General features: G+C 40.0%; 1 protein-coding gene across 1 annotated transcript in view; it reads left to right on the forward strand.

Annotated features, from left to right (window-relative positions):
- Positions 1-26,288, forward strand: part of bard1 (BRCA1 associated RING domain 1) — a 246,539-nt gene that overhangs the window by 55,551 nt on the left and 164,700 nt on the right. The window contains exons 4-6 of the mRNA XM_069933942.1: positions 17,829-18,889; positions 20,732-20,812; positions 23,119-23,291. Of these exons, the coding sequence (XP_069790043.1) occupies positions 17,829-18,889; positions 20,732-20,812; positions 23,119-23,291 (1,315 nt within the window). The remainder of the gene's footprint in view (positions 1-17,828; positions 18,890-20,731; positions 20,813-23,118; positions 23,292-26,288) is intronic.

Genomic DNA, 26,288 nt, shown 5'->3' on the forward strand with positions numbered 1-26,288 from the left:
TCTCCTGTGAAAAATATATTAGGGACAGCATGCTCCCATTGACTGAGTTTTTGTAAAGCCAACCTTGACACCGTTAAAGGATTCTAAATTCTTGTCGCCTCAAGATAATTGTACCCGACATGTATTTTTCATGCTTTGTGGCTGATGTGCTAGCAGTTGTTTCTTCTGCATCTTATGGACCCAGAGCAATGTTCACAACTTTCTTTGTGATTTACCTGTTTATTCTGCAATTCAGTTGGAACTACTGCAGTGTGATGACGATTTTTGCAGCAATTGGATTCTATGGAATATGTGTAGCAGACTGTGGTTTAATACTCTATATTCCATGGTGAGAATAATGCTTGTAGATTATGCAAATGCAATGTTTTGAAATTGAATGACTGACCAAAAAGCATATAGTTTTTAGCTGTGTGCAAAGCAGCATTATCCAGGACAAAGTGCCATTTCCTTTACTTTTTGTTTCAACTTTTAGCAACTGCTAAAATATGCCCATGTGGTGAAACAAAATGCTGCAAATACTGTTGCTAGTTGGCCTCCATATTCTGCAGGTGTTGCTGTTCCCCTGATAGTGAGGACAACTTCATGTCAGTCAAAGCACTTTGAATGATTTTGAAGTTCAGGAGAAACCTGATCATGATGTTTCCCAATGTATTATGGTTTTATCAGTCTGGCCTCCTACTGAACATTCATAGCTTCGTGGACCCTCAGTACTGGTGCATGCTTCTTGCTTTGCATACACTCCCAGTTCCTCATTCTTGTGCAACATCCACTAACACAGCTCCCTTTCTCTCTTGGAGGCAGCACATCGTTAATAACAATACCAGTTTGGCGGCATTGTTAGCTTAGTGGTTAGCACAGCACTATTACGACCCGGGTTCATATCCGGTGCTGCCTACAGAGCTTGTGGGTTTCTTCTGGGTGCTCCCACCCTTCGAAAAGTACAGGGGTTGTTAGTAAAATTGGGGTATTTGGGCAGCATGGGCTCATGGGATGGAAGGGCCTGTACCGTGTTCTATCGAAATTTATATTTAAGCATTTAATTTGTATATTAAAAACATATAAAATTTAACTGGCAAGTTGATAGGATGTTGGCATCACCTTATTTGCATGGAGGATACTTGTATGGGGCAGTACTGCTGAGCTGTGGCCAACAATGGGACTGAAACTGATGATGACTTTGTTCCCTTATCTGAACCTCCTATCTCATTTCCACTCCTCTGCCACAACCTTATGTTTTTTTTCACAACCACCAGGAAAGCCAGCTGGGTAGAAAGTGGAAGGTAGAGTGGTAGAAGGCTCAGTGCAAATAAACCATTGCTTGATAAAACACCTTTGCACTCTAATGACCTGCTAAAATTGATTGTGATTCAGTTGTTAGGTTAGAGTGTTGCACTGTACAGGGTGAGTCTCTGGACACATAGTTGTCACAGCCAGATTATGGGGATACCTGGTGCATGGCCCAGTACTCCAAATCTGCTCCATCTCTATCATGTCACGACAGATGCCAAATATTGGGTACTGCAAAAAGAGATCAAAATCCTCTCATCATTTCTGTAGTGCCCCAAGTTTGTGTCACAAAAGAACATCACAAACACAGTGACTATGGCAGGGCATGCATGCTATGATGGAGTACAAAGCAAGGCTAAGCAGCACATCATTCATCAGTGAAACTCTCCCCAAAGGGTTCGACGTGTTCATTTTGAACAGGGAGCCAGCAGAAAGACATTCACGCCAACCCTGACAAGCAATTCCTGATCATTGCTGCTGAAGTTGAGTGGATTGGTCCAGAAACGGAGACCATCGTATCAGTTAACGAAGAAAAGTATTCTAACAAGTTTAAATGACTACCAACCAGAGGCGTTGATATCCACTGTCATGATGCGCCTTGAGAGGCTGGTCACGGGTCACATCAAGACTAGTTTCCCAGCCAGCCTTGACTCTCCTCAATCCGCTTACTGGCCCAAATGATTGATGGCAGATGCCATATCATTGGCTCTCCATTTGGCCCCAGACATCTAGATGCCAAATGACATCAATGTTAGACAACTGTTCATAGACCGCAACTCTGCCTTCAAGACATCATCCCAGCAAACTCACTTGCAAACTTCAGGTTGTAGACTTCTTCAACTGCATCTATGACTTCTTGTCTGATAGACCTGAAACTATGAAGGTAGATACCAACATCTCCCAAGTGGTGCCTCCGGCGGCGGCAGCAACAGGTCCTCGGGCCACCGGCAGCGCCAGCAACAGGACCTCGGGCCTCTGGCGGCGGCAGCAACAGGACCTCGGGCCTCCGGCGGCGGCAGCAACAGGACCTCGGGCCTCCGGCGGCGGCAGCAACAGGACCTCGGGCCTCCGGCGGCGACAATACGCAGGGGGTAAACGTACACTTAAGGACCTGTACCTAGTCCCCAAATATACTCACTCTGTGCCCTCAACTGCACAGCTAAATACTGTTCCAACTCTATCTTCAAATTTGCTTATGGTGGTAGGTCATGTATCAGATAATGACCAGAGAGAATACAGGAAAGATATTTGACAGTCTGGTGGCATTTGGCCTAGTTAATCATTCAACATCAGATGGAATGTATTCTGCCTGGAGGTCAGTGCCTAGTGGTGTTTCGCAGGGATCTGCTCAGGTCCCATGCTCTTTGTGATGAAGAAGTTAAAAGGATAGAACAATAAATTTGCAAATGGAATGAAGGCTGGAAGTGTTGTGGATAATTTTAATTTAATTTTAATTTTTAAAATTTGGAGGTGGAGCAGGATCACAGGCCCTTTTGGCCTACGAGCCTCTGCTGCCTGAAATTACATCCAATTGACCTATACCCCCGATATGTTTTGAACGGTGGGAGGAGACCGGAGTACCCAGAGGAAACCCACGCAGACACAGCAAGGATATACAAACCTCTTTCAGACTGCGCTTGGATCTGATCCGACCGCTGGCCCTGTAAGAGCATTGCACTACCGTGCCATCCGATGTTGGTGAACGTTAAAATCATCTACTATTACAACTTTGTTTCTTGCCACTGTCTGCCATCTCTCTACAACTTAGTTCGTTCAATTCCCAATGACTATTGGGAAGTCTGTGATATAATTGCATTAATGTTGCCATCCCTTTCTCATTTGAACCTCTATAGCTTCAGTAGACAAGCCTTTCAATGTCCTGCCTGACCACCACCATGATATTTTCCCTGACTTGCAATGCACCCCTCTCCATTTCATCTCTCCCTCCATCTCATCTAAAATACAACAGAATATTCAAGATTCAATTTATTGTCTTGTAATAAAGACAGTGCAATATTGCATGAAATTTGTTTTCATCTGCCTTCAGACAGACATACACCATCAGCAGAAATTGCCTGAAGCACCTCTTACAGTCAATGAAAGGGAGTCCCCTGAGAATCACCTCCAGTGCCCATGCAGCCACATAGAGTCCAGTCCAAGCTCCTTTAGTGTCTTCGACACTGTCTCGCATCCCAGTTCCAATATCTGATACCCCTTCAGCTAGTTTGCATCGTTCCTCAGCCCAGTGTGAAACCCTCAACTACAGGCGCCAGCATCCCATAGCTTATATGGACTCCACCTTGTCACCAACAGCTTTCGAGCCCTCACTGCTCCGCTGCCTTGGTTACTGTCCTGTGGATCGTCTCCTCAGCTTCTTCTCAAACGTGGTGGTCTCTTTTTCTGGTGCCCTGCTCCAGTCCTCTGCTTCCCCAGAGTCTGTAACCCCTCATGTCTGCTGCCAATCATAGGCGCCGCCATCTTGAGTACAGACACCGCAGCTGCAGTATTAAATAAAACTACTGTTGCGGGTACTCACCAGCATCAGCACTGCCGTTACAGCAGCTCTAGCAGTGCTGTCATTTTTTTCTAGAATGTCATAACTCCACATGCTGATCCATCCTTTCATATATCTATCTTTCCTAAACATTCCTTGCATTGAAGTGGAGGTGTTTCTTGATTATCGTGTTAACGTGTTTATCTCAGGTCAGATCAATGGAGATATTTATTTCTAAGAATTTGAAGCTGTCTACTCTTTCAACTTCAGCACTATTAACATGGCTGGGGTGTGGAACCTGCTCCCTCTCCTGAAGTCAATAATTATCATCTAATTATGGATTTATGAATTTTATGGATAGTGTAAATTGGGCAGCACGGTTGGCATAGAGGTTAGCAGAGCCAGTGATCAGGACCAGGATTTATATCCTGTGCTGTCTGTAAGGAGTTTGCACATTCTCTCCGTGTCTGCGTGGGTTTTCCCTGGGGGCTCCGATTTCAAAATGTACAGGGTGGAGGGGGGGGGGGGGTGGTGTAGGTTAATTGAATATAAATAGGGTGGCATGGACTTGTGGGCCGAAATGGCTTATTACCGTGCTGTATGTCTACAGTAAATTTAAATAGATTTTCTGTTTGGGCACTCTTAAACTGGATGGCATTAACAAGGACTTTTCCGGTTTCTGATAACCAATCCTTTCCCCCTTTATTCACTTAGCCATCCCTCCTCCCCGTGCTCTCCCTCCCTCCCTTCTCCACCTATTACCTCCTGCCTTTGCGACCACCCCTCCCTCTTTACCCTTTTAGAAAGACACCTGCTGACATTTCTCCATACCCCGACGACGTGCTCAAGCACGAAAAGTATCTTTAACTTTGCTATATAAAGGATATTGTTTGGTCTGCTAAGTTTCTCCAGTATTGTGTTTTTACTTTTGTCTGGGGGAAAACCTTTTTCCTCAGTACCCCTTTAATCTTGCCAGTTAATTCCAATCTTTAACCTGTAGTTAATTGATACTCCTATGGGAAATAGCTCTCCTCCATTCAAAGTTGATTAAATATCAAATAGTTCTGCGCACTTCAATTAAATGTCGTCTTTGCTCCAAAGAAAGCAATCAAAATCTACTCAGTTTGACCCCATTACTAGAATTCTTCATTCCTGGTAGCATCCATCTAAATCTCTGTGCCTTCATGTTTTTATTTGCGTGTATTTACCAAAATGCACAGTGTTTCAACTGTGGCCTATCAATAAATCAGAGGAAGAGCTCCTTGCTCTTCTGTGCCTTGTCTGATTAAGACAAGTATCTAGCATGCCTTTTAATCCCTTCATCCATTCCCTTTATTATCCTCTCATCCACGGTGAATCTATAGATTTCTACTCTTACCATCCATTTTGTCTTCTTTAAATGTATTGCCTGCGGCTTCTCGGTATTGAACTCAATTTTACACATTGTGCCCAACCAATTAATATCTTTCTGCAGCCGAGAAATTCTTCCAAGCCTGACTAGTTTTTGATCATCAGTAAACTTTAAACATGTTTCTCATGTTGAAGTTCGTGGCACTGATATACCCCTAAAAAACTAAATTTCTGGTACGGGGCCTTGCAACAACTCACTGCATACAAGGCACCCATCTTTAAAATGACCATTGACCATTACAATACTCCGCTTAACGTTATCTATCGACAATGTTATTTCAGATTTTTCTTTCTCTACGGACACTGAGTTTGTTTTCATTTCTCTGCAGTAATCTTGTATGCATTCCATAACTTTTAAACATCTCATTTTTCTCTCCCTTCATTGAACAATAGAACCACAGAACATTACAGCACTGAAAACACCTAAACTCAGTGGAAAAAGCCTACTTGCATTTACTCTTCATTATTTTGTATACCTCTATCAAATCTTCCCTCTTCTACACTTGAGGGAATAAAGTTCTAACCTGTTTATCCTTTCCTGTAACTCAGTTCCTGAAGTCCGGGTGACTTCCGAGTAAATCTTCTCTGCACTCTTTCAATCTTGTATCTTTCTTGTAGTTAGGTGTCCAAAATTCTACAAATTTGTTCCACCAATGTCGGGTACAACTTTACCATAATATCCAAACTCCTATGTGTAATACTAATTATACTAATTTAGGAAGGCCAGTGTGCCAAAAGCTCTCTTTCCAGCCCTATCTACCTGTGACGCCACTTTCAGGGAATTATGTATGTGTATTCCCAGATCCAGTTGTTCTACCGCATGCCTCAGTCCTCTACCATTTACCATGTATGTTCTTATTTCTATCCTCTGCTCTTGCACGTAGCAGAGGTAGTAATCCTGAGATCACAACCTTGGAGGTCCTGTCCTTCAATTTAGTGCCTAACTCCCTGAAATCTCTTAGAGGGACCTCATCACCCTTCCTTCCAACATCATTGGTCCCTATGTGGACCAATCCATCTGGCTGCTCACCCTCTCTCCTCTCTGATCTTGATTTGAGATACCTCGAACCCTGGGACCAGGGAGGCAACATACCATCCGGATTCTCTATCTCTTCCAAACAATCTCTCACCTGTTCCCCTATGGAATCTCCTTCACTACATCTCACCTCTTCTCCTTCCTTCCCTTCTTAGCCACAAGGGCAGACTGAATGCTAGAGGCCTTATTGCCTTTATTTCATCTTCCATCATTAATCTTTGAATCAGTCAGGTTTGTAAAGTGATCTCCATTTTAGACGCTCTGGATATTTCCATTTGAAGACATTCCTTTGGTTCTATTCTCCCTGCACCTACTTTTTCTGCACCTTAAAACTGATGTCTTCTCACTTTTAGAGTTCTGAGAAAGGTTCTTCACCCTGAAGCGTTGACCATGTTTCTTTTTCCACCAATATTTCTTTTCAATTTAATATACTCAAAATTCGATTGTTGAATTATTTTAAATGGAAAATTCCTTTCTGGGATCAGTTGTTTGACCATGTCCCCCTCCCCATTCAGTTAAAGCTGAAGTATTTGAGTTGGGATCTTGTTTAATTTTTTAAAAATCTATTCAAGACCTGCTAATTTTTGAGATGGTGAATCTGTGGAATTCTATTCTGCGGCTCATGTTGGCCAGTTCAATGTTGGTACTCAAGGAGGTAGTTGACCAGTTTTTAAAAGGCTGGATAATTAAGGGTGATGGAGGACAAGAAAGTTGAAGCAATGTGATACAGTAGCTGCAAAGCATCAGACCGGAAGTCAATATAAAGGATGATCAAATCAGCTATTGATGACATTCCCTGGAGCATTGCTTAAATAGGGCTCAAAAAACATTGAGGATTCTTTTCGTCCAGCACACAGAATCCTTGACCCACTTCCAAGGAGGCACGGGAGCATCAAAATCAGGTCTGCCTGGCTGGGAAATAGCTTCTAACTGCAGACTGAGAGATTGTTGAACAATATCCTGTAACTGAGTAAATCATTGCAAAATATTTGTACATACTTATTTTATTATGTCTATATGTTAGTATTATGTGCTGTGTATTGTGTGTGCACTGTGATCCAGAGACATGCTGTGTCGTCTGGTTGTTATGTACAGTCAGATGTTAATAAGCTTGAACTTGATTAACTGATCGAGTTGAATGGTAGAGCAGGCCTCAGGGACCATGTGGTCTACTTACTTTTTTTGCGTTCTCGTTCAAAAAAATTGTTCCAAACTTTGGAGGCCATTTAATGTTTTGTTCCATTCTTGTTCTATATTTTTAAGTACATGGATATTCATTGTCCCAGAAATGGAGAAATTCTGAAGAGAAAGATAATTCCTTGACTACCATCCACAGCCACAGATCTGTAGGGCACTTAAAAAAATTGTTGCAAATCCTTCTGATACTGCTCTGATTGGGGGAAAAAAATAAACGTCTGTGTTTAAATGATGTTATTTTCAAGGTACAGACAGCTTGGCTCGCTTTGGTGATTTCAAGGAGGCTTTGTGAATCAAGATAATTAGGATTGCTACTAGGCTGCTAAGCTATTGCACTACAGAACAGTTTATCATTTTCTTTTTAGAGAATCTGCCACAGAGCCCTTTCTTCAAATGGAATTTAGCTTCTATCATTTTCATTTTATTCCACTATTTTTGCTCCTTTCAAGCTAGCAGGAATTACATACTACAAGATTGGTACATTTGTCGATCCCTGATTGCAAGCTAAAATTTGATTCTCACAGCGTGTTTCTTTCATATGATGCACGGATGCATTTCTGACAGCTGGCAATTGATTGAGCAGCTCATTGCCCCATGTCATTGTTCAGCCTGGTTACAAAATCCAATCCATGCAGTCAGTCTTTCACAGGTTTTTGTACTATGTTTGAAAGAGTGGTCTACCTGCAAGATAATCTGGATAATTGTTAATGCTACTATCCTGTTCTTATTGGAGATTGCTGTGTAGTCTTTCAGTGAAGAAAACAAATTACCAGAATTTGCAAAAGCTAATTTGTTTGAACCATTGATGCACTTAGTATGCTCTTGTTTAAGTGCCCAATTATTTTTCTGATCTTCTGTTACATGATGATGAAATAATTATATTTTTCAAATTGTTTTTCCACAGAAATTATATTGATTTATTGTTCATTGTTTTGTCTTGAGAATTTGTTTAGTTTATACAGGTATTATGCCAAAACTAAGGAATAAATTGTGTTAGACTTAATGATCCAGATTTATTTGACATTTGTGTTCAGTGTAGTGCTTGAAAGGAATACATGTAAATTGGCTGCTTTAAGACTAGCCATGGTAAATGGGGAAATTCAGCTAATCCATAAAACAAGAAAATAATCAGGTGTTAAAAAATAATTTGGAATATAAAACCAGTTTCTACCTCTAAGAGGCAAGAGCATATTGCTTCTTTAATTAAAAAAAAAGCCATTGACAAATCAAGTAAGGGATAATTATAAAATGAAAATAGGGAAATAACTAGTGAATTTCTTGCAATAGTTAGAAATTTTCTTTGGCTTGGCTTCGCGGTTGAAGATTTATGGAGGGGGTAAAAGTCCACGTCAGCTGGAGGCTCGTTTGTGGCTGACAAGTCCGATGCGGGACAGGCAGACACGGTTGCAGCGGCTGCAGGGGAAAATTGGTTGGTTGGGGTTGGGTGTTGGGTTTTTCCTCCTTTGCCTTTTGTCAGTGAGGTGGGCTCTGCGGTCTTCTTCAAAGGAGGTTGCTGCCCGCCAAACTGTGTTAGAAAAGGTGCCACTAAAACAGTAAAATTTGTAAAAATGGGAGAGAAGAAAAAGCAAGGGATATTTTTATGGTTATATTAAGAAAAATGCGCAGCACCTCTGACGTAGTGTTTAGTGCAGTGCCATTACAGTGCCAGAGAGGTTGACCAGGATCAATTCCCAAGCTGTGTCTGTGTGGGTTTTTTCCAGGGACTCCCGCCATTTGAAACATACTGGAAGGTTATAGGTTAATTGGGCGGCATTGGCTCATGGGGTGAAATGTCCTGTTACTGCATTTAAATTTAAGATTGGCCAGAGTCCTGTAGGCTCCTTGCAAACTGATAGCTACAATATTATAAATGAAAAGAAAGCAGTGAATTTGTTGAATAATTTCTAGGTGTCAGTATTTGCAGTATTCTAAAGCAACCAATTGTGCATGGGAATTCACAATAATAAATGTAAATTAAATAACAGCAAAGTAGGAAGAAAAAAAGGTGTTTTTATGCCAGGTCTCCGCCTCGCGGCCAGCTCCATCCACTGAGAACTTACCTTTTTATGGAGCAGCCCTAAAAGGCTACTCTTGTGCCCCTTTTATGAAGAGCGTTGCCTTGTAGCGTCCTTCTGAGCTTATGGAGGCAGGGCGAGTGGTGCAGTAATGCTGCTGTCACCATGACGTCTAACAAACACACAAAGTAATGGCCAAGAATGGTTCCAGCTGTGTGGTGGATTATGGGTAACAAAGATGGCTATTGATCATTCTTCCTGCTCTTCTACCTGGCACTGCCCCTCTGGCTCTTCACTCCCCTCTTGCATTCATTGGACTCCCCGGCTCTGCTTCTCCGTTTTCACTCCTCAGCATCTGTCCTCCTTCCTCCCAGGCTGTGGAGCTCAGCACCCGGGTCCCTTCGCCCTCAGGCCCCAGCTGCTCGGTGGACTTTGACTCTCCTTGCCCCCGCTGGGCCTCCGGCTCTCTCCAGCTCCAGGGATTGAGAAGAGGACATTTCTGGGTGGCAGGAGGGAGCCCTAACCCTAGAAGCAATCACCCTGGTGGTGGCTCCTGGGTCGTGGGCTGACAGCATAATTTGCCCACCCATAGCCAACCGCTTGTAGCGGCAATGCATTTATGATGCATGCAGAGTACTCCGCTCCACTAGGTTGAAGAGGGATTGGAGTCAGTGTCACGGAGCAATTATGATGGTAAATTCTACAATGTAAGGGCGGAGATTCTCCATCTTTACGTTTGCATTTTTTCACTCTATAAAAGGGCCTAAAGATGTTAAAAGCTGGTTTTCGTCGGACATTTTGAAAGGTCCAAACATTGTGATAATGTTCTTGATTTGGGAACCAGAATCAGGATTAATTGTCATGAACAAGTCATGAAATTCGGATCATAGTGCAAACATTTCTTAAGCTTTTATAACTTACACAATTTAATGAATATGAACTGGGGAAACTAGGTAATTCTAGATTAGGCACAGTTAGCGAAGGGTGGCCCAGTTAATGTAGTGGTCTGATTGAATGTACAGATGAGTAGAGTACTGTTTTATGACCCCTTCTCTCATTCCATGTATTTTTTAAAATGAGAAAATAAGGAGAATGGGAAGATATTATTTAATGTGAATTATAATACCTTAATACAGGGCTCTCAAACATTTTAGACCATCGACCCCTTCATGGAATCCTTGATCCTTGATCGACCCCCAGGCATGTACAAACAAATAAGCAAATAAATAAGTATACGTGCAGTTTCCATATGCATTAGTAAGGAAAACTGCATACCAAGCCCTGCGAGATTGTTTTTCTGTATCCCCTCCCGCCTTGTGAGTATCTCTCAAATATAGGGATACAAAAGGAAAATCTTCTTACTGTCATTGTGGAAATCATGAGAAATATGCAAAATATTAAATATCATTGGAATTCCACATAAAAGTGTTAAAACTTACCAAAATAAGTGGTAAAACAGCATGATAAATGAATTTGTCCCATGAAATATGGGGAAATACACAAAGAGGAGAATCAATTTGCTGCCTTTTGGTGCAGATGTCATAATTATGATGTAATTCAACTCCCTCTCACCGAATGCTCTCCAACACTCCTCGCAAACAAAAAGAAAGGGAGAGCAGAATGTCTGTTTGCTGTCATTTGGCATAGGTATAATCTATGTTCCACGTTTGGTTACATTTGGTCCCATTGTGTCAGAGGAGTTTTGTGACAGACTGACAAATTGAACTTCCTGGATCTTATACTATATATTTTCATTGCCTCCAGTTTTGATACCAAACCAACATTAATAATAATGAGAGAAAAACTTCATAAATAAAAAAGGTAATATTAAATACATCAAAAATAAAATGAATTGGGGTTGACATCATTAATGGGAAGGGTGTGTTCAATGAGCATCAGCAAGAGAATTGATATTTGGTCAGAGACTGAGTTTTAGTCGCAAGTCACCACGCTCTTCCAGGTTCAGTCTGTTCCTCTGCTTTGTTATAACCACATTTCCATGGCTAAAACCAGCTTTAACCATGTATGTACTTGGGAATGCAAGTTAAAATGGCTTAACCACTGCACTAAGCTTGGGGTATTTAGCAGCAGTATTTACATTGCTCCAATAGTTTAGAGATCCATACAAATCAACAAGTTAATCTTCTAAGTGAGATTCAATGTCTGCATTTCCCATTTCCAAATCAAATGGTGTAACAATCCAGTCAGCTACATGGATTTTCTCCAGGTACTCGAAACATTTTTTAAGGTCTTCTCTTCATTTTCAAGGTGCGTTATGTATATCTCCAGATCCCAGTCTGAAATGTTTTCATCTTCTTCCAATTGATGTGCTTGTAAAATACTTAAAATCTCTATGTGCCAATGAAGATTTAAATAGCCCTATTTTGACTTTGAAACCTCTCAGGATTGTTCGGGCTTGAATAATTGTAATATCTTTACCTTGCAGATGCTTCTGTACTTCATTAAATTTCGAATATACAGTAGGTCTGCCAAATAGAACAGATGGTTCTTACACTTACATAGTGACGGGTTCACATCTGCAAGAAACTCTACAGTTGAGTCATACAAGTCAACAAGTCTTTGCAAGCTATCACTTCTTGACAACCACCTTACTTCAGTCTGCAACATTAATTGATTCAAAGTTTCATCATTTTTTTCACTTTTCGGGGGAACATGAGGGGAACTTCATACAGAGAGTGTTAGGAGTGTGGAATGAGCTGCCAGCCGAAGGGGTGAATTCATGCTCAATTTTAACATTTAAAAGAATTTGGACAAGTATATGGATGGGAGAGGTGTGGACTGGGTATAGGTCAGTGGGACTAGGCAGAAAAATGATTCAGCACAGACTAGAAGGGCCGAAGGGGCTTGTTTCTGTTCTGCAATGTTCTATGGTTCTAAATACAAGTTCTAATTTTTTTGTGAAATTATTGCATTGACTGTCTTCAATAGTAGTTTTGAGAAGAAATAATGGTTAAGAAAAGGTGTAAACTTTATATGACTTTAACTATGCCTTAGTACAATGTCTGATCAGTAGTTGAGTAAGAATTAAGGACTTGTAATGAATTATTTTAATTGAAGGCTCCATGTAAATGAAAGTCTGTACATCCTATTTACCACTGGTTTTGGTATGATGTTAGCTGCTAAACCCAGAGACGAGTGCACCATCCCTTAGTCAAACAAGTCAGCCTTGAAGAAAGAAAATTGAAAAAAATGTTAACTTGAAATCCATATATTTTCTCTACCATGAGCCAATATAGTTTCATAGTGGCTGGTTTAATGAGGACAAGGTTGAAATCAAATTTCTTGCTAATTCATGGTTTAAGTAAACTGGACAAGGCATCCCTGTCCAAAAAAATTGCATTTTTCTGTAACATTGCATGTACATTTTATAGTAAAAACTCAAAGTTTCTGCTTCCCTGTCTGGAGATAAAGCACTTAAAACAAGTACGATTAAGTTAGATAGTGTGAGTATTTGTGCAGAAGTATCAAGGCAATGACATCCTGTGTCTGTGGCATAATTTAAAAAAAAGTTATCAACTGGAATAATGAATAGAAGCAAATATTCTGCCATGTTACATTTATTGCTTTTATTGTAGCAGTATCTTGATTAAGTAGGAAATTATGTTTTGTCAGGTAGCAGTTGGACAGAAAAATGTTGGCAGAGTACAAAAGGGTCAGTTCATTGTACTTATTTCCAAGTAAATATGAACAGAATAAGTACCTGACCCAATTTCAAACCCAATTGTGTGAAATGACCTGTATTTAATTCTAAATAATTACACTTCAGAAGGTAGTCTGTCATTTTTATATATTTGAGGCTCAGATCATACTTTTGAATGGTTCTTTTATTTGTACTTTATTATTTAATGTGCGTAATTGCGGTAATTTTATGTAATTAGAGGAACCTAGCTGCTCAACTCCAACCATTCAGTACATGGAACAATAACACTGGAGGTTGGTGATTTAAACCAAGGCTTTCAGGATTGGGCATTAATTTATGGTTAGTCTTTCTTCAATTGATAAATGTTGAAAGAAAATTGACTTCAGCAAAGCTTTATGCCAGTGTGCTTGATATTTTTTGCCTTATTATTTGTTGAATTGCAGGCTGTGAGATTGCTTCAATGCATCTGAATGCTTGTTTTACTTCAGCTCGATGACAGCAAATCTTGAGTGGGAATTATAATGGGATCTGTTGAGTTCTTATTCTCCCTGCTCAGAGTGCAGTAATTTTGGAAATTGTAGATACCTTACCAGATTTGAATTAAAGGTTGTAGCCATTCAAGTTTGAATATTTTGCCTTTTGCATGTATTATTTGAACCTTCCTGGAGCAAAATATTTTTATCACAGCACATTCTTACAGCACATCTGTGTGCTTTACTGAACTAGTTGTAGATTTCTGCATAATACAACACAACCTTGCATCATTCTTTTTGTTATATTTTTCCATTACTACTTGAAATAATTTGTGAACATGCACCCGAATGAAGTGAGAGAGAGTGGCCTACTTATTTTCCCTCCTGATTGCCTAAGATAGGAATGTTTGTCCAACCTTTAGCACAGTCAAAATGTTTTAATGGAGACCAATGCACAAAAGTGCTGGAGAAACTCAGCAGGTCACGCTACACCTTCAGGAAGTCAAGGGCCTGGGCCTTTCATCAAGGTATCAGCAAAAAACAGGAGCCTAAATTAAAAGGTTGGGGTTCGGTGGGGTCAGAGAAGAGGAAGGGACAGGGAGCAGCACAAGCTAACATGTCATAGATGGATACAGGTGGGAGAGTAGAAGAGAAAAAAAGCTAAGGTAATGGGGGAGGGTATTTCAGGGATTTATCTTCAAACTTGAATGAATATTCCACAGCTGTCCACGACTTCATCGGCACCTGTGTGAGTGTGTGTTCCCATGCACTCATTCTGTGAGTACCCCAACCAAAGATTGTGGGTGAAACTGAGGATTCACAACCTGCTGAGGGCTAGGTCAATGACGTTTAAGACTGGTGGACCTGGTATCTACAAGAAGTCTAGGTACGACCTGTGCAAGGCCACCTTATCAGCAAAGAGGCAATTCCATGTTAAGTTAGAAACAGAATCATATATTCACTAGCTAAGGAAAAACTTGCATCCTACAAAGCGAAGCCTAACATCATAAATGGCTGTGATGCCTCACTCACCAATGAGCTGAACACCTGTTATGCTCATTTGGAAAAGGGGAATTCAATGGTATAAATGAAAATCCTTGCAGAATCTGTCTCAGAGGCCAATGTCAAAAACACCTTGTAAGAGGGTGAACCCTTGCAAGGTATCAGGCCCTGAAGGTGTACCCGGCAGGGTACTGAAAATCTGTGCCATCCAACTAGCTTGACATTTTCACTGCAGTCGGAGGTTCCCAACTGCTTCACAAAGAGCATCAGTCATACGGGTGCCCAAGAGGAGGAAAGTGAGCAGCTGCCTCCGTGACTCTTGTCCAGTAGCACTCACATCTACTGCAATAAAATGCCTTGAGGTTGGTCATGGCCAAAATTAACTCACACCGAAGTAAAGAGCTGTACCCACTTCTAATTGCCTACCATCACAATTGTTTCACAGCAGATGCAATCTCACTGGCTGTCCACTCAACCCTGGATCATCTGGACAACAGCAATATGCACATCAGGCTGCTTTCCATTGACTACAGCTCAGCTTTCAAAACCATCGTGCTCTCATTACTGGTCAGCAAGCTGCAAAACCTGAGCCTCTGCTCCTCCCTCAGCAGCTGGATCCTTAACTTCCTCATTGGAAGACCAATCAGTGTGGATCGGAAAACATATCTCTACCTCACTGACATCTCAAGGATGCGTGCTTAGCCCACTGCTCTACTCACTCTACACCCTTGACTGTGTGGCCAGGCACAATTCCATTGCTCTCTACAAATTTGCCAATGACATCACAGTGGTTGGCAGAATAACCAATGGCAAGGAGGAAGAGTAAAGGGAGGAGATAGATCAGCTCATTGAATGGTGTCATGCCAACAACCTGCACTCAACAATAGCAAAATCAAGGAGATGATTGTGGTCTTCAGAACCTATAGGCACTACCTCAGATTTAAAAAAAAATTTTTTGCACTAATTATTTATTTTTAATATTTCATAGAATCATCGGAACCTATAGTAATGATTAATTCTTCCAATTATAAAAAAATTCTAAGAACGGGCCCCATAATTTATTACAATTTTGCATCTGTTGCCACAAAACACCAAATTTTGTGACACATGGTTATGACAATAAACCCAATTCTGAGCTAGCTCCCTCCTGCCTTGTATCTACCTATGACATCTTACCTGTTAGCCTTTGCTCCTATCCCAGCCTCTTCTTCCCTCCTCTCCTCCTCTCCAGGTGCCTTCCTGTGTTTTTCTCTCATAGCTTGACAAAGGGCTCAGGCCATAGAAGTTGGTTACCGTTTCTATAGATGGTGAATGACCTGCTGAGATTCTTTCTTTTTAAAATATTTTTATAGTTTTTTCACATTATCAGCATTAAAAAAATTGAGAATTACATTTGATTTATTTCTATACAAGTAAGCACAGAGCAAAAAAAAAAGAAAAAAATATAAAGCTACATCAATAGTTACTTGTGGTATCTCAAACTATTGATTAATGTATCCAATCATGTAAAACCCATTTATTGAAAGAATTTGATAAAATAAAAAAGAAAATAACCTAAAAATTACAAACTACACTAAACAAATCTAACCTCTCCCTCTAATCAAGGTTACCTTGTATGTTGAGTAATTAAAAAAAAAACAATAATGAGGTACCACTGGTGACTCCCGGAGGACATGCAAAGAATCATCGGAACCCAGAGTAATGATTAATTCTTCCAATTAAAAAAAAATTCTAAGAATGGGCCCCATAGTTTCATAAATTGAAACTTTATATCTTGAATATTATATCTGATTTTCTCTAAACTTAAATAGGACATTACATTGTATAAACCACTGCAAATGAGTAGGGGATGAATCTCTGTTTCAATAAAATAGTTTGTTTGACTATCAATGTTGTAAAAGCTAAAACTTTTTTCCTGAGATGCCGATAAAAGTTTATCTGAGTCACGAGAGAAACCAAAGGGAGCAATTGATGGGCAGGGATCCAAATTAATCTTGAAAATTGTTGTAAGTGTTTGAAGAATCTCTATCCAGAATCTATTTAAATTTGGACATTCCTAAAACACATGAATAAGAAAAGCTTCAAAAATGTTACTATTCTTTCAAAATGGATCAATATCTGCATAGAAAGTTTGGACATAAGGGTTCTATGCACCACCTTAAATTGTTGTAAAAAGCAATGTCTTGCAAAAAATGAGGAATCATTAATCAAACTGAAAGTAGATTCTCTGGCTTGTTTGTGTATTGAACTCGATTCCAACATTTACAGACTTTCTTGTTTAACTGTTTTAAAGACAATTTTTCATAGTTTTATCAGGAGTCAAACATTTGAGAACAAATGATTCTGCTAATATATCTACAAATACCTTTTGCGGATGGAGCAAGACACATCACAGTCATCTTGTTATTTGTGCAATTGATACTTTGGTGACATTGCCACGTAGCACATTAAGAAATTCAGATTGTGTGTGTTTTCTGAGTGTTCTGGTTATACATTCTTAAAACATACAGTTTGATAGGTTGATTGACCACTAAGTTCCCCTCAATATGTGGATGAGCAGTAGAATCTGAGGGTCATGATAGGAATTATGAGAAAATGAAATGGGCTCGATGAGAGTAAAAACAGATGCTTGGTAGTCATCGTAGACTTGAAGGGCTGAAGGGCCTTTTCCTGTGATCTATGTCTCTGTGACTCTAACTTGATAGGTCAAAATGGTCTCATTGTGTTGAAACAAATATGATTTAACGAAGCACATGTAAGACAAGTGAGGGCTTTTGGTGGAACTTGCTTATTGTATTCTTTCCATTTATTCTGTTTTGTTGATAAATTTAAAAGGCCTTTTTTTTTTAGCTTGGTCCAGCATTAAGGAGGATAAAAGAGAACTTGGTCATTTGGAAAAATATGCTCATGTGTCTAGGTTTTCAGATAGTTATAACCAAATGGTTTTTTCCTAGTTTTCAGCTTAAGCTTGGGTTAGTCGCTAAATGGATAGACATCTTTAACAATTGATATGATGGCAAGAGTTGGAATGACAAGAAATGGGTTCTGGGGCATTAGAAAAGTGAGACGAGGCAGAGGTTTGGATAAAATCAGAATATTTTGCTTAATCCTGTTCCTTGGGGAAAAAGGCACTTGCAAAGGAAGGAGAAATGGGGCAGAGGGCAATGATTAAGGAAAGTTAGCCCTCACTCCAGAAGTGTATTTATTGAATTTTTTTAACATTTTAAAATTGTTTTTTGTTCATTTTTATCAGATGAAAGTAACCCAGCTACACCACAAATGAGTGCTGAAAGAGAAACTGGTAAAAAGTGGCAAATAAGAACATCGTTTAGTCCACGCAGCAGAAGAATGAATTATGTTTTGGATATGAACGCTTTAAAGAAGGATCAGAAAATAAATCCAAGTTCTGATTTTAATGGAACATCATCTACATTTGAATTCTTGTCATCACCATCTCCTCCACAAGATTCTCCAAAGAGGAAAATTTCAGACAAGTCAAAACGGGGTGTTAGGAAAAAATTGACTGATGCCAATAAAGATTGGGGTTTTGGAAAAAGCACAAGCAAGAAGGTAGAGAGAGACAATGACAGGCCTGAAAAACTGGATCATGACAGAGTTGTTTCATTTTTCAGTGAACCAATGATTTTTAGTCATCAGAAAAGATCAGTTCAAGATGAGACTGCTAAAGAATTGGGCCATTCAGATGCAGTTTCAACTGCTAACAATATCATTGACTCCAGCGTAGAAACCGTAAACAAAATACAAGGAGACGATCCTTCTGCAGCACTTACCAATGCAGCAGCTCTCAGTTGTGAAGGTAGTTCTCCAGGACGGTTGAACCAAATCTTCAAGGAGGAGGAACATCTTGTTCCTTTATCCACAGCACATACCAGTGCTAAAAGATCAAGAAAGTCAACAGCTTCCAACTTGAAAACTCCCTCAAAAAAGATGAAACAAAATCCAAGTTCTTGCCTTGAAAGGTTGGCAGCAAGTGGCAGTACAAATGTTCGTGAACCAACTGAATCAGACACACTTAAAGAATCCGCTGTTCCGCAACGAGCTAAATCCGAGTTGATCGTGGCTGTTAATGAGACACAATCAAATTCTTCCACAGAAAATAGGTGTAACACCCCATCAAACAGAGGCAGCAGTGAGAGAAAACGGCATGGGAGACAGAGGTCTCCTCAAACACCACATTCTACACCTAAAAACCACTTGACTGGAAGTTGTGCGACAACTCCAATCTCTCCCTTTACTCCCTCAATGAAAAGAAATCACAAGGGTGAGACTCCGTTGCACATCGCTTCTATTAAGGTACAGTACACCACTGAAAGCTGACACAATGTGTAGGAGCATGCATTCATTGGCTGAGAGGAAGTAGCTCCAATGTCAACAGGCACCAGAATTTTTAGAGGATCCATATTTTGCACTTCTATTTGGGAAATACACCCCTAATTACATACCGATCAACATTTTATTTATGCCGACAGATCTGGGTGTCTGGTTTGTGCTCGGGTTATCATGTTTTCAAATAGAATAATCCGTTGCATTGCTGTTCTCTCAAGCACTTGTTGGTATCTTTTTCATGAATGTAAAATTTAATTCTTTTAAAATTTAGATGTATGACACGGTGACTGGCCCTCCCAATCCACCAGTCCGTGGTTCCCAAATACACCAATTAACCTACGAACCCTGTACATTTTTGAAGGGTGGATGGAAACTGGAAAACCTGAAGGAAACACACGCAGACACAGGGAGAATGTACATTCTCCTGACATACAGCACCAAATTCTAACTGGGATTGCTGGCACTGTAGTAGCGTTGGGCTAACCGCTATTGCTAACCCTGGCACCCAAAAGTGTATTCTTTTGGTTTGCTTCTTGCAGGAGGTTAACAAGCTATAAAAAAAAAAGTTTTTTTTTTAAAATTTGTTGTAAATTGCCCTGCCCATTCCAAATTCTCATTGACATTCTTCAGTAATTGCACCTAGAATATTAGTGGTTTTACTTATTTAAAACAGTTAAAAACACCCCCAAAAGCCTACTTGGGAAAAAAATAATTATCTTTTCGATCGATAACTGTCCATCCTGAACAATGAATGTAAACCATGCTGAATTGTATCTTACTATTAGAATACGGTAAATGGCTTTGAAAGTGCAAACCCACTCCATTGACCCATCTCCCTTGTAATTTGTGGTTCTCAGTGGCTTAATGGTACTAGGGGGAAAAAAAGCCTTAAAGCACAGGAAAGGGAATGAAAAAAAAATCAAAAGATATTTGTAATTATGTGAAAATGAAGCTTTTTGACAAAGAAATAATTCAAGAGGGCACAAATAATCTGTAGCTAGTGCAGAGATTCTGTGCTCTCATGCAAAGCTACCCAGTGCATTTTATGTTATTAAAAAAAACTCATTTTGGAACAGTCTAATAATCAATAACAGAGACAGTAACTAAAATGAGAAGAGAACGCTACTCAGGGGCGTCCCCCCTGTCGGAGGCCGTGGTGCAGGGGCGTCGATGTTTTCTCCCCCCCCCACCGTTGGAGGCCACGGCGCAGGGGCATCCCTCCCGTCAGAGGCCTTAAGATTTAGAAATCACTGCCCAACATTCAAAGATCATAAAGGGAATTGGATGAAGATTAGAAAAGGGTGGGGGGGGGGGGAGTCATGACCTGACTATGTTGAAAGAGCACGCAGTAGGATCAATTTAAGACATTTTCCCCTGGAGTAGCTTTTTCGAAACCAAATGTATTAAGATAAGCACATTGCCCTTTTGACAGAAAAGAGGAAGCAGTCTATCAGTCAGTTTTAATTTCTTGCCAGTGGTCGAATACAATTGGAATTTTTGATTTAGAGCGATGCATGACCCGTGCGATTATGGTAGAAGAGGGAAGGTTGATGGTCAGCCAATGTCTTGCTGAATGGGACAGTAGGCTTAGTCTGTGACTTGTCAAATGTTTGTAAGGCAAGGATAATAAAATCTGAACTTCTTAGCATGTTAATGGGAATGAAATGTGAGGTTTATAATTTGCAAAATTGCCAGTAAATTGTTGACCAGATAACCATGCGACACGAGTTATTGGACTTGTATTAATATGTGTGTTAAATATGTGTAGGTAGTGTGTAATGCTAATCTGGTTATACTACTTTGTTTTAGGGTGACATTGCAACAGTGGAGGAGCTCTTGGAAAATGGAGCCAACCCAAACATCAAAGACAATGCAGGATGGACACCATTGGTGTGTATTATAATAATAATTTCATTTCGACATATAGAGCTTGTGCCACCTAAATACCCCAATTAACATGCATCCCCCATACATTTTGAAGGGTGGGAGGAAACCCATACTAGGTCATGGAGATGGTACATATTTCTTCCAGACACCACCAGATTCTAACCTGGGTCGCTGGCGTTGTAATAGCGCGATGCTAACTCTGCTGCCCAATGAGTGAAGCCACTTTCTGGAACCTTCACATCTGATTTAAAAAAAACATAACTTAAAAGAACTTACTCATTAAATTTTTCTTGTCAATAGCTTAATATTTATGTCTTCGTGGATTGTTACAACACAGTTTCTTCGAGGAGAGATGTACATATTTTAGCAAAAGCCATGGCAATTGTCCGATTTTTATTTCACTAGATAAGGAGAAACAGTTTAGATCGGAGTAGCAGCAATTGTGGAACATAAAACTTCAAAATAAAATACTGAAAATAATCAGCAGGTTAGATAATATCTGTGGAGAGAGAATTAGGTTGATGAAAGGTCATAGAGCTAAAGGTCTACCTGTTAAAGGCCAATATTCTACTTGTCTTTCTAATTGTTTCTTGCAGTATTGTGCCACTTATGCAGGAACCAGGCATTTTATTCTGCATTGATGAAGCTGCAATAATAGTTACAATTAAATATTTAGTCTCTGATTTATTTACTGAACACCTCTTTTCCTTGATAGAGTGGCATTGTATGATCAATTAAGACGTACAGTATATCAATAACTTTGCCCGGGGGTCCTCATACGTTAAGGTTATGCAACATAAGAGTGAAAAGAAGAAAGTGGTGAAAATATTCAACGTACTTCGGAGGGAGAAACAGCCTTAACTTTTCAAATCAATGCAATAGAAATCCTTGCCTGGAAAAACTGAGTGGGAATTGCCAGATCAGAAATTGGAAGGATAACATTCATTCAGGTGGTTTAGTTGCTCCTTAATGCCAAGTTTTTTATGTTAGGATGTGTTCTGAAAGTCCTTTTGTCTTCTGCGAAATGCACAGCATGTTAGGGAGTAAAAATGACCTTCCTCCCAAAAAAAGGATTTTATTTCCAGTGTCAAATTCCTATGAGATGCTCAAAAAAAAAACAAACGATTATTTAAACACAACATAGTTTATCAATTGAAAGCTGATGCCACTAAAGATGTGGATCTATATGGCACCTTTTTAAATGGCAAGCCCGTGGGGCATTCTTACTTCTTGACATTTACTGGGAGTGCTGTCTAAATAGGACTCAAGGATTAGAGAAGACCCTTTCCATCCAGTGCACAGTATCTTTCACCCACTACCTTTAGGAAGGAGGTACAGCAGCATCAAAATCAGGACAGCCAGGCTGGGGAATAGCTTCTTTCCGCAGGCTGTGAGACTGATGAACTGTATCCTGTAACCATGACAATCAAACCAAATATTTATATGTATTTATTTTGATTGTTTCTGTGATCCTTATGTACTGTGTATTGTGTTTTTGTGCGTGCACCATGGTCTGGAGAGACACTGTTTCATCAGGTTGTATATACTGAATACTATTAGATGATAATAAACTTGAACCTTGAATAAGAAAATCTTTGGTTTATCGCAGTAAAATAATAATTGAGACCAATTGATATTTCCTGGTTTGTGTCTCCATGAGAAATTGGATATGTGCAAAATGACACTGTGCTACTGGTAAACTATTGCTGGTGGCCACTGTATTTAATGGATGCACAAAGAGTCCACCAAATCGAAACAAGCCATTAATGTAACTGACTGCAGAGGAAAATTAACAGGATGTTGCCTGTGATGGAGTGTTTCAGTAAAGAGGAGAAAATAGCTGAGCTGGATTTTGTTTTTCTCAGAGCAGAGGAGCTGAGGGAGACCTGATAGAGCTACTCAAAATTGTGAAGGGCGTACACTCAGGAGACAGTGGAAAACCATTTCCCATTGGAGGGCTGTCAAAAATGAGAGGATATTGATTTTGAGTAAAGTGAAGAAGTCTAGGGAATTTGCAGAATTATTTTCACTGAGGTTGGTTGGAATGTGGAACAAACTTGTTGAGGGGAATGCAGGCAGAGATTTGCGACATTTAACAAGTATCTGACCAAAACTTTGTTCATTAAAATATAGTCTAGATAGGTCCTTGTTGGTTGGCATGGACGTGGTCAGCCAAACAGCCAGGTTCTGCTCTATATGATGAATTCTATGAGCTACAATGCATTAGAAAATGGATTCATGGGCATTATCATCGTAATCTTTGTGTGGGACCTCCTTGAGTCATTAATAATTTTTTGTTCTTTTTTAAGCATGAAGCCTGTAATCATGGTCACGTAAAAGTTGTACAGCTGTTACTGCAATTTGGTGTACTTGTGAACACGCCAGGATATGAAAATGATTCTCCCTTACATGATGCTGTAAAGAATGGGCACGTGGATGTCGTTAAGCTGCTCGTCTTACAGGGAGCTTCTCAAGATGCAATGTAAGTTATCATTCCTGCTCCAACTACCACCCACAAGGTATCCAATTCAAATAATAATGTTTTATGCTGGTCTCTATTACAGAACTTAGAGAATGTAATAATAATTGGCTGACATAACTAGTATCATCAAACATTGAAAGAGAAATGCTATTCTTTCTAAGGATATCCAACATGAATTTTTGTCAGATAATACTCTAACTCCTGAATATTTTGAGGTTTAAATTGTATTATTGTTCATAAAGAATAATGACCTGACTGGTGGGGTTTTAAGATCATAATCAGAGTTGTGCCCTTACGGGCAATCAAAGTAAACAAATGTATATTATGTGCATGTCAATAAAGGAACCTGGATAATGTACTTTTGATTCATAAATCCCCGAGCAACATGAAAGCATTCAAAAGTGTCCTAGCATTACATTTCTGTACCAAGTTGTCTTTCTAGTGATATGGTTAATGGAACACTGATACAGCGCTAGTGTTCGAACCGGCGCTGTCTGTAAGAAGTTTGTATTTTCTCCCCGTGACTGCATTGGTTTCCTCTGGGAGCTTCAATTTCCTTTCACCCTTCAAAAACATACTGTGGTTGTAGGTAATTTGGGAGTAATTAGGCAGCATGAGCTCATGGGCAGGAAGGGCCTGTTGCCGTGCAGTATATCTAAATATAAAAAAAGTGCCTGATAGTTTATGTAAAGCTATTAGACTTGACATTCACATTCTAATTATTAGATAATGAAACAGTTTCGTGGACGAATATTTATGGAGGGGTAAATGTCCACGTCAGCTGCAGGCTTGTTTGTGGCTGACAAGTCCGATGCGGGGCAGGCAGACACGGTTGCAGCGGTTGCAAGGGAAAATTGGTTGGTTGGGGTTGGGTGTTGGGTTTTTCCTCCTTTGTCTTTTGTCAGTGAGGTGGGCTCTGCGGTCTTCTTCAAAGGAGGTTGCTGCCCGCCGAACTGTGAGGCGCCAAGATGCACGGTTTGAGGCGATATCAGCCCACTGGCGGTGGTCAATGTGGCAGGCACCAAGAGATTTTTTTAGGCAGTCCTTGTACCTCTTCTTTGGTGCATCTCTGACACGATGGCCAGGGGAGAACTCGCCATATAACACGATCTTGGGAAGGCGATGGTCCTCCATTTCTGGAGATGTGACCTACCCAGCGCAATTGGATCTTCAGCAGCGTGGATTCGATGCTGTCGGCCTCTGCCATCTCGAGTACTTCGATGTTAGGGATGAAGTCGCTAAATTCACTCTTTTAATTACATTGTTGTTAGTTACAGCCAGAATATATGTGTAACATTTACCCACTGTATCATTCCCTTTACCACGATCCATGTCTCAATTCTGTCCTGAATGTATACAGTAGTTTGTAGTGAAAACATATAAGTTTAATAAAATAATATTGAATACATATTTGTTTGCTATTAATCAGAAAGAATTTTGATCCCAAAGGACTTTAAAACCAGCAGCAACAGAAATTCACCAAGACAATGTCTACTTTAACAAAACTGGTTTTATTTTCTTAATACAGAATAATAAGATCAATACTTATTACTATTAACAACTTAATCCCCTTCTAATTCTAAGTGCATGTGTACGTAATGTTTATATGTTCAGGAAAATTCTTTTTCACTGTCCAATCATTCACTTTTCACTTCTCCAAGATCACTAGGCAATCTTCCATACTGTGCACAGAATTGAACAAATATTATATTTTCCAGGCTCTGATGCTTTAACCTAAGTTGTTACGGCTCAGGGAGGTTTTTATTGGTTTCAGAGAGATATTCATTGTTCACTGGACACACAAACTGATCTCCTTTAATCAGCCACTGAGGTGTCTTACCGAAGAAACTTGCCCCCTCTTGGGTTTTTCCAAAGGATAACTTCTTCCAGGTTACCACAAGAGTTCTTCTTTTTCCCATATTCCAGTTCTGGTCTCCAATTTTGAGGAAGGACATACTAGCTATAGAGGGTGTGCAGCGCAGATTTACAAGGTTAGTTCCAGGGATGGCAGGGTTGACATATGCTGAAAGGCTAGAAAAACTGGACTTGTATCCGATGGAGTTTAGAAGGATGAGGGGGGACATGATTGAGGTATACAAAATTATCAGGGGGATAGACAGGGTGAAGTCGGATTACTTGTTCCCAATGATGGGGGAGACGAGGACTAGAGGGCATAGTTTAAGAATACAGGGTAGGCCCTTTAAGACGGAGATGAGAAAACATTTTTTTACCCAGAGAAGTGTGAATCTGTGGAATGCTCTGCCACAGAGGGTGGAAGAGGCAGATTCGCTGATTATGTTCAAAAGAGAGTTAGATAAGACTCTAGTGGGCAAAGGAGTTAAGGGTTATGGGGATAAGGCTGGAAAGGGGTACTGATGGTAGTGATCAGCTATGATCTGTAAAATGGCGGTGCTGGCTCGACGGGCTGAAGGGCCTACTCCAGCTCCTATTGTCTATTGTCTATTGAAACACAATAACCAGCCACAACCTTTGCAATTGGCTACAGAGATTTAGGATAGGTTGAACTCAGAACTCAAAACCTATCTTCAAATGGGGTCATGTTGAATTTGTCATTTTGGAGAATGCAAGTTGGTTAGTTGTTAAGGAAGATATGAAGCGAGAGGTGATTGAAGAGTATTTTGATATCAAAAAGAATTCTTGAAAAGATGAATAATACATGAAATCAGTGGTTCTCAACCTTCTTCTTTCCACTCACATACCACTTTATAAGTATTCCCTATGCCATAGGATTGCTTAAGGTGGTATGTGGGTGGAAAGAAAAAGTTTGAAAATCACTGTTTTAATCGTACCTCATTGACTTGTTATGTGCATGGTTTCATAACTCCAAAGGAAATGGGGAAAGTATTTCAGTAACAATTGGGTCTAGAACAGTGGTTCTCAACCTTCCCTTCCCACTCACATTCCACCTTAAGCAATCCCTTACTAATCACAGCACCGATAGCATAGGGATTGCTTAAAGTAGTATGTGAGTGGAAA

This window comes from Narcine bancroftii, chromosome 4, assembly GCF_036971445.1.
Source record: "Narcine bancroftii isolate sNarBan1 chromosome 4, sNarBan1.hap1, whole genome shotgun sequence".
Classification (NCBI taxonomy): domain Eukaryota; kingdom Metazoa; phylum Chordata; class Chondrichthyes; order Torpediniformes; family Narcinidae; genus Narcine; species Narcine bancroftii.